The sequence below is a fragment of the Ochlerotatus camptorhynchus genome, unplaced genomic scaffold (assembly GCF_037179485.1).
Source record: "Ochlerotatus camptorhynchus isolate MF236.1 unplaced genomic scaffold, CSIRO-AGI_Acam_v1.1 ptg000334l, whole genome shotgun sequence".
Taxonomy (NCBI): Eukaryota; Metazoa; Arthropoda; class Insecta; order Diptera; family Culicidae; genus Ochlerotatus; species Ochlerotatus camptorhynchus.
Window position 1 is genome coordinate 324,158 of NW_027040822.1, and position 16,868 is coordinate 341,025.

General features: G+C 38.7%; 1 protein-coding gene across 3 annotated transcripts in view; it reads left to right on the forward strand.

The window, feature by feature from the left end:
* Positions 1 to 16,868, forward strand: part of LOC135708745 (echinoderm microtubule-associated protein-like 2) — a 44,166-nt gene that overhangs the window by 10,029 nt on the left and 17,269 nt on the right. The window contains exons 1-2 of one of the 3 annotated variants that reach the window (XM_065230875.1): positions 2,884 to 3,883; positions 13,666 to 14,306. In XM_065230875.1, the coding sequence (XP_065086947.1) occupies positions 14,051 to 14,306 (256 nt within the window). In that variant the 5' untranslated portion in view covers positions 2,884 to 3,883; positions 13,666 to 14,050. Of the gene's footprint in view, positions 1 to 2,883; positions 3,884 to 13,665; positions 14,307 to 16,868 lie in introns of those variants that run through there. The other 2 variants (XM_065230876.1, XM_065230877.1) reach the window with 2 other exon arrangements.

Here is a 16,868-nt window from a genome sequence, read left to right on the forward strand (position 1 = left end):
TATCAGTACTAAAGTGGACATGTTATACGATAGATGAGGAGATGAAAGTAAAGAGTTGATAGTTCCGTTATAGTGTGGCAGTTTAAAATTTGTATATAGAAAGTAGAAAGCGAACAAAGGATAATTTTTAGGAAGGTACGAATAGGGTAGAGCATCTCCTTTACCAATGAGGGATGGTGAGGGGTTTTTCCACCTGCCACCACTGGCAAAAGAGATGATCACCGATTTGCTCATGTACCTCTGATGTGCGGAAACAGTTCTATTGATTGTTTCACACTCAAGTCGCCATCTGACGTAAACAACTACCCGATTCGTACCTTCCTCAAAATTGTCCTTTGATCGCTTTCTACTTTGATAAACAATTTTCACACTGCCGTACTATAACGGAGCTATCAACTCTATAATTGAATCTCCTCCTCGGTCGTATAAAATCTCCATTTGAAGTCTGATATTTGACGTTAAGCATCTCCGACTATGTAAATCGTTAAATTCACGCATGAATTAATAACGCATGATTAGTTAAAGTAGATTATTTTCGATTTTTTATTGATTATTTTAGAAACTCCCTGAAGGGTCGTTCCATAAATCCAACCTTAGAATTTCCATACAATTAACCTCAGAAGTTTCATAAATTTATGCTTAGAATAATCTTGGACTTCTCCCTTGCCTTTAATTCGTATTCTCCTTAGAATCCCCATAGTATTTCCTCAGAATTCTCAAAACAAAAATCCATCACAAACTTTGAAACTCTTCTCAGAATTCCTTCCTCAAAATTCGATTCCATTTGAATTCTTCTTTAGAATTCTCTTGAAAGTATCATCAGAAATCACCCCAGAAATCCTTTATAACTATCCGCAGAGACCATCTTTGGAGTTCACGGGATTTTCATGGAATTTTCATCAGAGCCATTTCAGAACTAATTTTGAATTCTTATTATAATTAGACCTAGAATCCTCATCCAATCATCATAGAACTCTTCTCAGAACTCTCGTTAAAATGCACTCTCAATTACATTAGAATTATTTCCAAAATTATTTCGGAGCTGAATTTTGAGTCTCTATTAATTTAAAAAAGTAATCAAACGCGACGCCCGTATGTGTTAAGCCAAGTTTTACTATATAGGTAAACCTGGCTTAAGATTTAAGCGGATATGTAGAAATCGGTCCTCAGAACAGTTAATTTTACATGAGACTTTCGTAGTCTGTACTTTGGTATTCTTCTCTGATATATCTTAGTGTCTGCCCTAGAATCCTTTAAAATTCTCTTTTAAATCGAAATTGAAGGCATTTCCCTATAGTTTTCCTGGTGTTCTAACGTTTTGCGGTTCACTGGTCACTCTGGTTAAAATTTTCAATTTTTAAACAGTTTTTATGTTTATTTTGCTAAAACTTCTGTAGACTTTCTTAGTGCCAAGTACTCAATTTAAACATTTTGTGAAAAAGTGACTTTAGTGACTATTTTTAGGGAAATAGTGACTTTAGTGACTTTTAGGTGTAAAAAGTGACTTTTTAGTGACTGACTTCAAAATAGCGACCAAGTCACTAAAAAGTGACCTGCTACCAGCCCTGTGATTGTGCACAATTATTGTTCATGTCTCCTCTTGAATGTTATTTTTTCTGGATCAAGTGTAGATTTGTGTACCGAAAAAAAAGTACACAGTTATTGTAGACACGTAAGCATGTCAAAAGTTTTCAAATCCGTCTTCTAGGATAGCTGTAATAACCTAAAATATGTGTTCAGGGTGTAACCAAATGAGGCCAAATTTTAAAATCGCGATCGGGACCTGATTTAGAATCGAAATGAGTACCTTGAACTACCAAGATGGTTTCATGAATTATATACAATCATTAAACACTTTTGTTATTCTATGTCCAAAGTTACATGAACTTAAGAACTGTCACAAAACTGTTAATGCCAATGGTAAAAAAATATGAATAAACCATCGAGTGACGCAACGAGACAAAACCAGAAAGTAGATCTACTAACGGTTCACTGAGGAGGCTGTTTCATCACATCATAACGGTTAAATTGGTCCACATACCACGGCTCTCTGTTGCGTCAGTTGCGTATAGTACATACAAAGTCACGGTATTCAAATACGTTGTAATGGATACACGACTGGGGCATGCACGAAAATTGAAGATAATTCGAGACGATTACACCCTACGCTACTAAATGTTTGCCTCACTGGCACCAGACTGTGTATATTGTGTAAGATTTTGGAAACTTAAGCCACAACTACTTACTGCAACGGAAGTCAGAAACATTTACTGAAAAGGGGATGCTGTCGCAAAACGATAGCATTTCAGCAACAATGATATCTTAGCGAAACCATCTTCAACCCCCGTTGACCATATGTCGGAATTAATCATCGTTCTAAAATGCCGAAAAGCCGGTAGATCGCGTGTAGACGACCTAAAACAACATCTGATGAGCAGGACAACGCCGCAGTTCTCGGTTATCGGAAGTTGTAACCTGAACATCTCTGGTGCACATCGAAGCAAACTGCGAGAAAATACAAAAACAAAGGTACCTTGCTCAATTTTGTTTCACGCTCTTCTCATGCACGCGCGTCACCTCTTCTCACGTGCTCAGTAGCCGTTGAGAGGCTCTTTCACAAACAACTTGGACTACTTTGATGTGTTGTTCCTCGCACACAGCTCCAAGCCGTCAGTAGTCCATATTGGGACACAATTTTACTCGATCGTCACTCGAAACAGCTGCGCTAGCGCTTTGGTATGGGTCGAGCACAACAACGACGACAACGACGACCTGCGATGGCCTGCTGTGTCTGTTTGTCTGTTGTACATATCTTTTTTTTTTGCAGGTTGAGCGAGTCTCTCCGAGGTGATCTCTGCGAGCTTTTGGGTAGCGACACGAGTTTCGAGGTGGCTCTCGACCAGACCGGATTAGCGAGTCGCGTTTAGTGTAGTGTACCCTAGTTGATGACCGAGAGTTTCCAACGGATGGTGGTGGCATTCCTTCCTTTAATGAATTACATATAGCGGGTCATCGGTGTTCCCGGTTTTTATGCCCTGAGCCCTCTGGTACGGTTCCTGTCAAGGTTGTTGTTTTTGTTGTTCTAGTGGAAGTGCATGCGCGAATCGAGATTGTGACCTAACCGTACTCTCTATAGTCGGCTGCTCCACGCGCATGAGAGGAGCGGGTGTATCATGATGTGATATCTCTGCATTAAGAGTCAGTGGCTGATGGTGTGTTCTGGTAAAACGTGATTTGGTTTGTGGCACTGGTGAAAGGTGAAGGTGAAGGTGCGGCGAACAACAGTGGTAGAAAGGGGAATACAGCCTAATATGCATTGAATGTGCGCTGATGCGGGAAAGTTGTCACGTCAGCTGCAACGGTGTGCAAGGGAATCTCGGATGCCCGCTTGGGAGATCATCATCATAGCGAACAACTACCAGTAACTACAGTTGCAAGGTTCGGAAGCGATGGATGTGAACACTACCATACGAAAATGTGCAGCTTTTTGATGTGCTAACAAATAGCTTAAACAATCGACCGGTCGTCATCATCGTCGCAGTAGGCTTGATATGCACACAAAGTGAGAGCGTGCGATAATCAGGCGGCTTTGTGAGTTTTAAAGTGAACGGCCAAGGCTTACTCGATTAGACGTGATAATAATGCTGAACGGAAAAGACGTTGCAAGTACGATAAAAATTTCACCCTAATCGGGTGACGTGACGTTTGGTTGGTGACACAAAAAGTACCGCGCGTCTAAGTTTCGGGTGCCAAAATAAAACATCCGGCAATTAAAGTTGGCACGGTAGCCGTCGTGGCGAGTAAATCGTTGAATAAATTGGAATTGACAAACAAAAAAGTGCACTGCTTCCCGTCAAACTGCCACTGCTCTCTGTTATTAACGGTAAAGATCACTTTCGGATTGGTAAATTTTCTTTTTTTTTCTTCTCGTTCCCTCACCAGGCATCAGGCAATAGCAAACGGCGAACATGTTCGGTGTGTCCAATCTCACCTCTTTCACTATTATATCTGTGTTTTTCTTTATTCAGCGACTCCAATTTTAATGGATTGAGCCATGGGGCTGTGCGAGAGTCAGTGCTGGTTTTTTTGGGTGCAGGGATTACATTCCTCCGAGGGGTTTTTCGAAATTGGAGGAAATTAATCACTTCTGCCAATTAGAGCTAGTGGGAAACAAAACGAATATCGAATACTGTAGGGAATCACGCTGGGTTTGAATAGCGTTTGCATTTAAAAAAAAAACTACGTAAAATTGAACCAAACGATTACTGTTGCTTGTAGTTCAAGCTATTTTTGGCAACTAGCTGGGACCTTAGCCAAAGTGGTAGAATTTTAAATGTTAGGATTTTCTCTGTCTTTCCGATCAATCTTTCCACGTCTTGTTGGGATTTGAGCAGAAATTTGCAATTGGATGCAGTTAAGAAAAATTGAGAGCGGTGAAACGTTCGGTATTACCGTTCTCGATAAGTGCTCGATTTCATGGATCGTCCTTCTTGCGTTGTAGAACAATGTCAGCTCAAAATAATGCATATTTTCCGCATGCTACTTCTATATAATCCGCGACACTTGTGGCTGCTTCTCTTGTTACAATTGGTATCAACAAATCAAAAAAAGTTCAAAGAAAAAGTGGTAGGTACCTAAGTTATTTTTATAAGCTTACTACATTTTTTTTTATTATTATTATCACTTTAACGCTCTTGGGTCATTCGTGATTTTTCCGGGGGTGAGATTTGAACTCGTGACTTTGGCGTGAGAGGTATGGATTTGGACCATAACTTCAAAAAACAATACGTATCGCTTTCAAATTTATCGCTATCTAAACAGTAAACATATGACCGCTTGAAACTACATTTCAGGGTTTATCGCTAGGTAGCAGGTTACACATAAAAATCAGCAAACAATTTCTAGTTTTTTTTAACGCAAACGTTAAGTTGCAATTCGATTACGTGACCTCAATAAAATACAGTTATTTTTTAAACAGACTAGAACACTACTCGTGTGACTTGCGTGACTATCTACTTGCGATGCAACATTCTGGTCTCACGTATGCTTTCACTTTGAATGACCTCAGCAAGGTTGGATTATGCATTTTAAGTTTTCACTTTCACCTTCACTCAGAAAAGTGAAATGCAATCTGTAGTTAGGTATGGTGTGTCTTGCTTCCATTCCATGTATGCAAATCACAAGAGGTATGATTTCGTGACGATTTGTGTGCAAATGGGAACCCATAAAAATGGTTCGAAAATGCTTCATCGGTGTGGCTAAGTGAAACAGAATAGTAGGAGGCAAACTACCATGCGTCACCTCCTTTCCGTAAAAGTAAATCAATAAAGATAATATTATCTTTAACGGTATTATGTTAATATTCCTTATGACATTGTTTTAAAGTATTTGAAAATATCATCAATCAAGTACTTAAGTTAGCTAAATTATATTTTATTTCTATTTAGTAAATTATCAGAGCCCTCATCATAAGTTTCTTAAAAATTTTGCAGAACTTTTTGGAATGTTTATTAGAATCGGACCTAGATTCTTCGTCAGGAATCCTCCTCAGAAGCACATTAAACTACTACTCAGCACACTCTTCAAAGGGGACTCAAGCTCTTCTCACAATAGCCTTTAAATATTTTTTCACTATTATCGTAAAACGCCATGATTTTTTAACTCTATTCTACGCGCCAGAAACACCTATGTTTCCAGCTGAACAGTTTATTAAACATAATCATAAGACATCAGTGACTTGAGTCATTAATAACTTTTGACCCTTACATTTTATCGAAACGTGGAATTCAACAAAGTGGTAGCTGCGAAAATTTCCTGTAAGCGTAGCTATTATTTTATAAAGCAGAGAAATATATGAAGAGCTTTCTGAGTGTGTTGATTTATTTCCTTTAAGTTCGTTATAATTGCTTATCTTTTGAAAAGTAGTAGACGAAAGACGCGTATCTGTCAAAAAATATAACGGAATTAAAAGGAAATAAATCAACACCCTCAAAAAGCTCTTCATAAAGGGATTCCGTTAGAGAAAATTAAAAGAGAAATATAGTTGATTGTTTGATAGCTATGAACAAAAAAAAATGGTAATTTCCATGTAAACTTCAAATGGTTTGTGCCATGTCTGAATTTGTTAAAATGTTGGGAGACTAATTGCGACCAAATTTGGAACCGTTTGAGCATTGTGGAACCAAAATTCTAAATTTTGCTTCAGTTTATTGCACATATACTCAGAATTGACAGTAGAACGAATCAGGTGAGAAACTGAAAGAATATGAAAAACGTTTGCACCGATTACAAAGTCGAAAATTACAGATAATGGATTGAACTGAACGGATGGTCTGACAGAAGGTATAAAATTAGCGAGAAATCATTTTTTAACTAGGATTCTACCGATTTGGATTAATTCTATCTGCTAAAACATAGCTAAAATAGTTTGAAGCTAGGAAGCAACCGCTTACATGTAACATATAAATATACTTGAAAACGACTCAGCAATTAACTACGGTATGCTTAACTGTTAATTATCGCATCGATTCTGCGAACAACGAAGCACCTAGATATCGTCACCGAATCAAATTGATTACTTGACTGTTTAGCATTGATTCTTGCATCTTGCAGTCAATTTTTAGTTGAGTCGAAGTTTTAGCTTGAACGAAATGATTAGTTTTGAATCAAGTCGATGATAAACGATCCGTTTTGTTATAACACACACTTAGATTATTTTACATGGGTCAGTATTTTTTACTGGGTTTTTGAAGTCGGAATCAATGAAATCGACAAATTTTATTTTCTGCCATTAAATGGGGTTAACGGAACTAAGTCTGTACAAGTTCGGAATAAATTTTCATATTATTGAATTTTTCACAGATTTTTAAGCTTTTACCGAGCAGTTCCGGAATTCAAAAGCCCAGTAAAACCTTACCGACTGGATTAGTGTGCACCTATGTAAAAATCAGAAGCTATTTAAATAATAGAATCAAGATTATTTTCCTAGAAGTTTTTTTTTTTAATTCCCGACTTTTTCATGGTGATATAAAATATAAATTCACGGCTTTTCCAGGTATCTCCAATATCCCGGTTCACTGGTCACCCGGTTAAAAAGACAAGAGGAGTGGTGATCCATTACCGTAAAACGGGGTAAATTCGATCAGCGGGGTGTGTTTGATCATCTATATATTGATCTACATATATATCACTAGGAGAACTGACGTTCGCTCCGAGACCCGTTTGGTATACTATTCGACTTAGTTTGACGCGATTGTAATCGGTCAACTTGTTTCGAGAAATCTCCGGTACATATTCCCGAGATTAGAAGTGACCTGAAGCATATCAGATTACATATCAAAATACATGATAATTTAAATCAAGATCAAAGGTGGTCATATATAGTGTCATTGGCCATAACCAGACATGTTCCGGGTTCCTTCGTGAAGTGATCAGTTTCTGACATGGATCAAACTCTATCATGCGACGCCTCAAATCACATGAGAATTCAACACTTAGTACAATAGTAGTTATATCGAGTTCCCAGAACCACATTGGTTACATCCGGACATGTTATGGTTGCCCCGGGAAAATGGTCAGTGTCTGACTTGGACCAAAACCATCACAAGAAAAAAAAGTTCAATGATAGTCACTGAATATTCAGGACTACATTGGCCCCATCCGGACATGTTCTAGGATCACCCTGGGTAGTTTCCAGTCTCTGATATGGACCAAATCATTTTACAGTAAATGAGAACTAAAGCATGATCAGTGAGGGTCAAATTACGTTAACAGGCCCACATTCACACCTGGATATGTTCCGGGTATCTTCGTGGAAACCAAAACCTGACATCACAAAAACCCTTCATATGACACATGCAATCACATAAAAATCGGCCATGCCTCAAAAGGCTCTCAAATTGAAATGATTCAAAGCTTATCTTGTGACGCATCGTACCGCATGGAAGTTCAATAACAAGAATATTGAGTACCCAGGGTAAGACTGGCCACACATGTTCCGGGTACCACTGGGGAAATGGCCAGAATCTGACGTGAATTAAACTCACATCAAATCACATCAACATTCTAATTTATAATCATTAACGGCCGATTCAAGCGCATTGGCCACATCTGGGAATTTTTAGACCATGCTGCACCACTGACTCACAAGTTCGCTGATACGCCTGTAGGTATATGAAGAGTACTTGGTGAATCGATCTGAAAACCTAGAGTGTGATCCTGAGAAATGTGGGCGTCTTAGTGGAATCCCTGTATAAAAAGAGAGAGAGAGAGAGAGAGAGAGAGAGAGAAGGATTAATAATTTCCAGTGGCGTTTACTTAACCAATTTATTGCTTGCATTGGATAGATATCGAGTAAACTAGAAGATTAAGTGTATTTTTCAACCGATTCGAGTATGAATATGGCATTAAATCTGGTTTTAAAAGTTGGTGCACAGGTAAAAAGTGAGATTACGAGACGCCACTGGTAATTTAAATTTAATCCCACTACCTTATTTGCTTATCCTTGACAAACTAGTCGAGTATTAGTACAAGACACTGAAGAAGTCTGCACATTATAGACGAAATACGTGTATCTGTCAAGGATAAGCAAATAAGGTAGTGGAATTAAATGGAAATTACTAATTCTTCTCTCTCTCTCTCTCTCTCTCTTTATACTAGAGTGTGATATAAAATTATGTGTGCTAAAACCTATAAAATTAATTGCGAATATCAAAAATTGAAAATTTTTCAGGGTAGACACTGAATTTAAGAATTCCCGGTTTTTTTCCGTTTTCGGTTTCCCGGATAAACGGCTAAATGTGTTTAAATGACCGAACGCTACAGAGCCGAATAGGTCATTGTACCGAATAGAAAGGAGTTCAATGTTCAAGTGATAGATTTTTCAATCTAGAATTTATTGGAATAAGAATTATTTTAGAAAACAATTGGATCAACGCAATGCCTCTCACCCCAAAAGGCCTGGGTTCAATCCCAGTCGGCGATTTTCTGAGGCATAAAATCTCTGATCACGCCTTCCTTCGCAAGGGAAGTAAAGCCGTTGGTCCCGGGTTCATGAGTTGATGGGTTGATAGGTAGGGTCCAGGTGTGGAAGCTGCCTTTCTGGCGTCGGTAGCTCAGTACGGAATCAAATCAAAGAAGAAAAAAAAATACATTTCAGACCTCGGAATTTTCAGGGAATTCTAAAGCAAGTGAGAAGGAATTTCAGCATTGGAAGGGAATTCACAGGAGAATTCTAAGTGAATTAAATCTATGACAAACTTAATGATGTTATGACTAAAATCTTGACACCAAGCCTTAAATGATCACCAGTGGTTGACAATATTATAAATTTTAATCAATCAATCGATCAATCAAAGATTCCAAAGAGAAGAATGTTGAGGAGAGCTCTAACATAGATAACAATTCTAAAGGAACTTTATTCTGAATATAGCTACATATTTGCAGAATTTCAAGCTAGTTTCATGGTAATTCCTAAGATAATTCATACAAGTTTAAAGCGAGTTTCCGAGAGGTTTCAAATAGTTGAATTCACAGTGCATTTTGAGCACATTTCCATAGATATTCGGAGTCACGTACCAGGATATTTTGAAGAAGTTTCCAAGAGTGATTCTTTCAATGTAATTTTGAAAAGAATTTCAAATCAAAGGAATCCACAAGAAATTCTGAAGTAAATTCCAAATAAATACTCGGAGAATACCTTCTAAATTGAAAAAGGGCAAACCAAGAGATTTCTGAAGAATAATTCAAATGAATTGTAAAGATAATTATAAAGAGAAATTAAAGGGGCGACCCCGGCGTAGTGGTTAGAATCAAAACCTCTCACGCCAAAGTCACGAGTTCAAATCTCACCCCCGGACAAGTCACGAATGACCCAAGAGCGTTAAAGTGACTATAATAAAAAAAAAGGAAATTGAAGCAAATTCTTACGAGAGTTAATTTCAAAAGTTTGCTGGCGGAAATCCTAACTTCTAGTGAGGAATGATAAGATTATTGAATCCTGAAACTTACTCTGAACACATTTTGGAATGATCTTAAGGAACCCTAGAGAAAATATCTAATATATTCAGATAAAAATTGATTGAAATGTTCCTTAAACTGCCTGTTCCTTGGGAAACGGACCTTTACTGCGAAGCTATTCGGATTTATTGTTCTGCTTGTGTTTTTTTAGTAAGAGGAGCGGATTGACGGGTAAGCGTCTGAGCTTCCAAAAGAAGTCTCTTAAGGTGAAAATTTATAGAATCCACAAATGGCCTTAAATTTTGGTCCACTTAGAATCCAGACACATAAAACCAGGTGTTGCTCGCTATTGATTTGATGCAAGAAAAATGTAATTTAGTCAAAATGAAGGTATTTTATAGTACTTTCATAAATACAATTGCAAAATTACTCCCACGGCGTTCGAATGAAATCGCAGACTTTCTTTGGAATTCCCGCAATGAGTTTCCCAAAGGCCAAGGCCAAAAAACAAACATAGAGTTGCTGGGGACATCACCCCGTGCTATGGCCAGATAACACTTTTGTCCGGGAACCTGCCTGAAATCCATCTTGACATAGCTTTCGTCGTCCATGAGAAGGCATCTTCTGTACTTTTTCAGAACCCGGTCGTACAACTTCCGGGTGCGTGATCTGGCCACTAGATTCTGCTTCATTGTCCTGTTCTGTTGCTTGCACGGAATGAATGGTAACCTGTTCTTAGACGCATCCTCCGGACGGCACTACGGCTGGCACAGTATTTTTTACCGACATCCCGATCCGAGAGTCCTGGGTTTCTCTTGATTGACCTCAACACCTTCCAGTTCAGCTGCCGATCCAATGTTCCAGCACGACGTTTGCTTTGAACCTTCCTGGTCACACTCTTGCGACCAAGGAACCTCTTGACAACATCTCCCACGCTAGAAACGACAATTTTTTTCGCGATATTTTGACCACGTCAACCTCGTCTTCACTTTCAAAACAAATCGCTGTCAAAATATTCCGAATCCGACTACTAGAGGCGCTGCTATAGAATAAATAAAGTGTCCGGATTCTAAGTGGACCCATCTTTAGTTTAGTATTCTAGATGCACGTCCACAGTTCTTAATTGAGAGCTTTCTATGGCAACCAATGCATGAAGTTGTATATTGGTACTGTATGCCGGGAAACACAAAAAATATCGATCGGCTTAATAGTACCACATACAAACAGACATAACACGTGTAAGCTGTTCATCGAACAAGCATTTAACGGACAATTCAAAAGTATCGCAGTTGGTAGTACCGCCACCTGTGGCGCGCACAGTCAATTCCCTTGCGTTTGACGTTTACACACTACCGCCATCTGTTCAGTGTAGTGCCCACCACAGTGTACTCAACAGATGGCGACAATGTTTTAGCGACGATGTTTTACAGTGAGAAATATTCAATGTGCTATGTCTGTTTTTCTGTGATAGTACCTTGCCTTTACTGACAAAGCTATCTGAGGAGTGTAATTGAAGGATTGATAAAATTATTTTTGACATTGTCACTGGAAGAATTGACTCTCACATAAACTGCCCATAAAAGCATAACTGTCTCATATGAATAGGAAATCAAGCAAAGATGGGACAATTATGCTTTTATGGGCAGTAAACCTTCGTTAAAATCTAATTCTTTTTTCTCTGACTGACTGTATTGAAAATCATTTCTAGTTAGATAGTAAGTGACAAAAGCTGTATTGTCAATATAACCGTATTTGGTCAAGTGAGTTACTTCCACTCACTTTGTTAGAAAAAAAATATTGTCGGTTTTATTTGATGCTATAATGATAGTTTGTACTTGTAAGTTAAGAGATCAAGAAATCTGTCAGTTTCGCTTTAAGAGAGTAACAATCAGCGATTTTATGATTCGGGAGCGTTCACTCATAGTGAGACTGTGACTCTCTGAAAGCGGTTTGACAGATTTAATGTATCAAACACATACTTTCCAGCTTCTTCTTGTAACTGAAACTGTTACATTTATTTAATGCTATTAATAATCTTTTATAATAAGTTCACACCAATCGTATGGATTGAAAGCTGGCAGAACTTCGCAGCAGAGGCAAACCCAGGGGCATGATGGTGGAGCCACAGCCATTTTTTTTTTGAAATATTTGCTCCCCCTCCCCTTCCTTAAGTGTCTACGTAGTTTATGAACCGCCCCTAAGGAGTGAGTCAAGGAGTCACTCCCATGTCGATAATATAATTGGTAACGATATTGTGGCATTTACTTAAGTGGGTCCTCGTGTTGAAAGTTTAGAAAAGCAAGCGGTTGAGTAAACCCTGCCCCAAAAATTGGCACCACGTGCAGCTCGACCGAAGCATTTGTTGTAGGACTACTAGGTAGGAGATGCCAAAAACCAAAACATAGAAAAACATGGGAAAACAGCCGGCCACAACAACTATGCCGAAAATCTTTACCGGCCGAAGTGTGTCAGCCACAGTACAAAACAGAAAACAACACGTGATGAAAAAAAAAAATCGCGCACCCGGTGTGTGAAAAGGAAAGCGTAGAGGAGCTACCGAAAAAAAATACCAATCACATTTTCATTTCCCCCGTTATGATTACCTGCCTCAAGTTCGGTCTGTTGCTGACAGTGGCCAACATTTATCAAAGAAGAAACATTCGGATGTTGAGTCGTTTTGTGTCTGTGCATTGATAAACTATATTCGATTACACGGTCCCGAGTTGGCCTATAAATATACCCTGTCTATTCCGTCATGATGATGATGATGATGATGATTGCAATGTTGTTTCGCGGTGTTTTCTGCTGAGGGAAAATGATGTCATTAAGGTGTAAATTTACGCGCCATTGTAGCAGAATTTGCCAGAAACGAATGGCATAGGAGGCCGAGACGTGAAGCTGATTTGGCCGGTTTTTGGAAACTTGATTTGTTGATAAAAAGTCGAAAATCGCTTCGTACGTGGAGGGAATGGAACCGCAACGAATGCCTGCACACATGCACACACACACTACTGTTGATGACCGTGGCATTAGCAATGGTGACTGTGGTTTTGGCGATGAAGAAGTTCAATGAGCGGGTGAATTATGGACTACTGCTGACAGTAAACAATGCAGTGGCCTACTTCGATTAAAGGGAATTATAGTGTATTCGTAGACAGCCATGGGAAAGTGACAAATGTGCTACAATTTTAAATTGTTCCCATCGCCTCCTCGTTTACGACTTAAAAGCTCCTTTATGCAAATTATCGCTGAGCTTTGGAATAATAGATTTCATAACATTAAAACGAAGTGGAACACAAATATCGAGAAAGATAGCTAAAAGCCCTCATAACATGCTGCAAGCAAAACAAAATAATAACGAACCGCCGACGTCGACGTCGTCGCTGTCGTTGATGAGATGGCACGCTGCTACATATAGTAGTTGTAATAGATCACCCACTGCTGCGGTCCGACGCCGGCAATAAAGCCATAACCACCGCAGATTAGACTGGGGCTTTTTAGATAAATCTCGGCGCATAAAAACATTTGTTATCTAATTAGCATCACCTAATTGAGAACGACAGGCACGCACACACCCAAACTGGATTATTTTTTTTCTGGATCATTGCTTCCCTCATAATGCTATTATTTTTAATTATTGTCATTCTCTATTCATTGTTACTTCCTTCCTCATTTTGCTAATATTTTATCTCTCCCGTTCCATTCCAGGCGTACTTCTAGGAGCGGAAATTGATATTCGCCCTCCGCATAGCATTGCCAGACGAATCGTGAAAGAGTGACATTATAAACCATCAGGCTACCTGTGTAGGGTGGGGCGTGTCGGACGCCGTGAGGGGGCGTATGTGTGACAGAACGCGCGCGTATGATAGCTATTTGCCGGATCGCTTTTTTTTATTTTTATCGAATATTCAATTCGGATGACATCATTACAACAGCCAGTCAGTATAGTCGGTAAAGTGAAAAGCAGTAAATAACCACAGTAGGCACCCCACCGTCGTGTCGATCGACTTCAGCGCGGCATTGCCTACTACGATAGACTGATAGATTTTCGCATAGAGTCTCACCTCCGCAGTAGACTGTAGGGAAAGGAAATATGAGCGCCGCCGTCAGCGCCGAGCAAACCATGATCGGCGACGGCATCGAGAGACACATTAGCAATAACAATAACAATGGCGATCGCGAACCGCGGAATAATGGAACCCACGCATTTGAGACAATTTCGGAATGTACCACGACGTCGGCCAGCAGCAGTTCCATCTTCAAGAGCTCAATGGCCACCACCGCCAGCAATGTAAGCCGGTCGTCGTCGTACCATTTGCAACATCTCAAGAGCGCCTACGGAGCATCGGGTAAGTTTTGTGTGTGTGTATTTTGGATTATTCTTAAGAATATGGGATTTCGCCTTTTCGAGTGTTTTGTTCATCACCACTCTCGTGGATTACCGCAGAAGTGGTTCCCATATTGACAATGAGTAGAGTTTAGCCGTAGAGATTGTGATTTTGAATCAACCCATGTTCTGATGTCATACATCAGATGCTTTTTCGATTTTATCTAACAGCATTATTTCAACTTGAGAGTCCCGGTGTTCTTTTGATTTTTTGAAGCAGGAATGTTCAAAGCCGTCCGAATATCTCTGAACGCTTTCAGCATCGAACTAGATGGAAATATAACAAATGACTCTTGGTGAAGTACATACTACTAACATTTTAAGCCAGGATGGAAAGGCCGCGAGTTAAATGATATCTTTCAGTAACAAGCAGTGTTGTTAAAAATCTGTAGATCTGTTCACGAAAAAAAGTGGACACCCTGAACATCAGATCAAATAATGACTTGTTGCAAAAATAGCTATTTTTTGCGAGTATTTTTTGTGCTAAATAATTTTATAAAAGTGATCTTATTATAAAAGTTATAAGGGAATCTCCAAGAGGGTGTCCTTTACTTTTCGTGTGCACAAATTCATAGGTCAACCACAGTGGTAACAAGTAAGACGGACCAACATGGATTTAAACTATTATCGATTGACTGTTGATTGATCGCGGTACTGGCGTGTCACGACCTTCAGTTGAATTACTTCACCATAGGGACACAACCACATCGCAATTTACGACGTACTCAACGATATCGATAAATAGTCACCACTATCTCGAATAGTTCAAATATTTTCGTCCCATCCATCCCCCGCATTTTTCTCTATTTATTTAGCAGCTCAATATTGGCTCGATATAAAACCATGTTAGCAACTGCCCGCCAATTGCTAGAATCCGCCACTTAAGCCACTCGAAATAGACGAACATTATTTCAACTCGGGGCAAACCATAAAATGACAAAGCGAATCATTTTCAAACGCTCTGCTCATAGGCGGCTTCAGGCGTCATACAAAGGAAGGGGGGCACAATCCCAATGGCAGTGATCCGGTTGATTATAATATATGATTGATTTTCACTTGGTTCGGAATATCGTAACCTGTTTTAAATCTCAGATCTTTAAACATTTCAATGTTAAAAAAAAACTTTTGTGCAATAATCATGAAATATTTCAATATCTCAGATATTTGATTTATATTAAATTAGCAACGATGATTTTCATGTCATAGAATTTAAAAAAATCTCATTCTGGGATGAAGAATAATCTGCAGACTCGGAATCTTATGCGTTTTTCAAATCTTGATTTTTTGACGTAGGACTACGTCTATGATTTCTATATGGGGGTACACTCTGTGAAAACCGAAAAATGCGATTGAGCTGAAGAGATCACTAGATTAATTGGGAAATTTCTAAGACAGCAGCATCCTTCCTGGAGCTTGAATTTCGTTCTGCGACACGTTTGAAGTCTTCACAATTAGTCTATGAAAATTTGCTCGATTGTTGTCTAGCATTTTCTTTGACAGACTTCTTTTCACATTTCTTCTAAATTCTCTCTGGGAGTCACTTGAAAATTTATTTATAACAGTCCAGAAATTCCAGGGTGACCAACAAATCTCGAGCAGTAATTTCCCAGAATTTTGAAAATTTTACCGGTTAAGCGATATACATTTGAATTAAGCATAACACTGAATGCGATTGAGCCTTAGAGATCACTACAACGTCTGAAAAAAAAAATCGTTTAAATTTCAGCGATTGTTGATGTACTAGCCCAGAAGTGGCTAAAATCACAATAATAAAGTATTAAAGAAAAAATGTAAAATTTAAGCGCCTTATATTGCAAATAATTTTGTTGTTTATGTCTCTTTAGCTCTTAGGGAAATTTTACACAACAGTTAAAATCCTGCATTTTTGTCTGTGTAGGTTAAATGGGTAATTTCTTAGACAGCATCATAATTCCTGGTTCTTCAACTTTGTTTCGAAACACGCTAGAAGTCTTCACAATTTGTCTATGAAAATTGGATCAAAACCTTACTGAATTTTATTTGATTGTACTCATTTGAAATTCTCTTTGGAAGTCCCTTGAAAATATCTTTATAACAGTTCAGAAATTCTCTGTAGAACACTCCAAAAATTCTTGAAATTCGGCCATAGATTCTCTTTGAATTTTGAACTCTTTCGAAGAATTAACTGAAGCTTTATTTTTTTTTAATTCGCCTGAATTCTCGGCATTCTCCAAAAAGTTCCCGAGTTCTCGATCAAAAATTAAAAAGGGCCTATCAGCGTTTGTGAGCAATACTTGTAATCCCCTTTTCCTGCCAACACCATCGGGCAGGGGAAATTCTCCAGTCGAGAATTGTCTTAAAATTTTGCTTAGAACTATCTTGGAGTTCTTCTCTGAATTCTTCTGGAAATTGCATGGCATTATCATTAAAAATTATATGCGAAATGCGCTTGGAGTTATCATTGGAACTTCTTTAAAGATCTTCTGAGAATGCCTATGCAATTGAACCATCAAAATTCCAATCCCTTGGTATCGTCACGAATTTT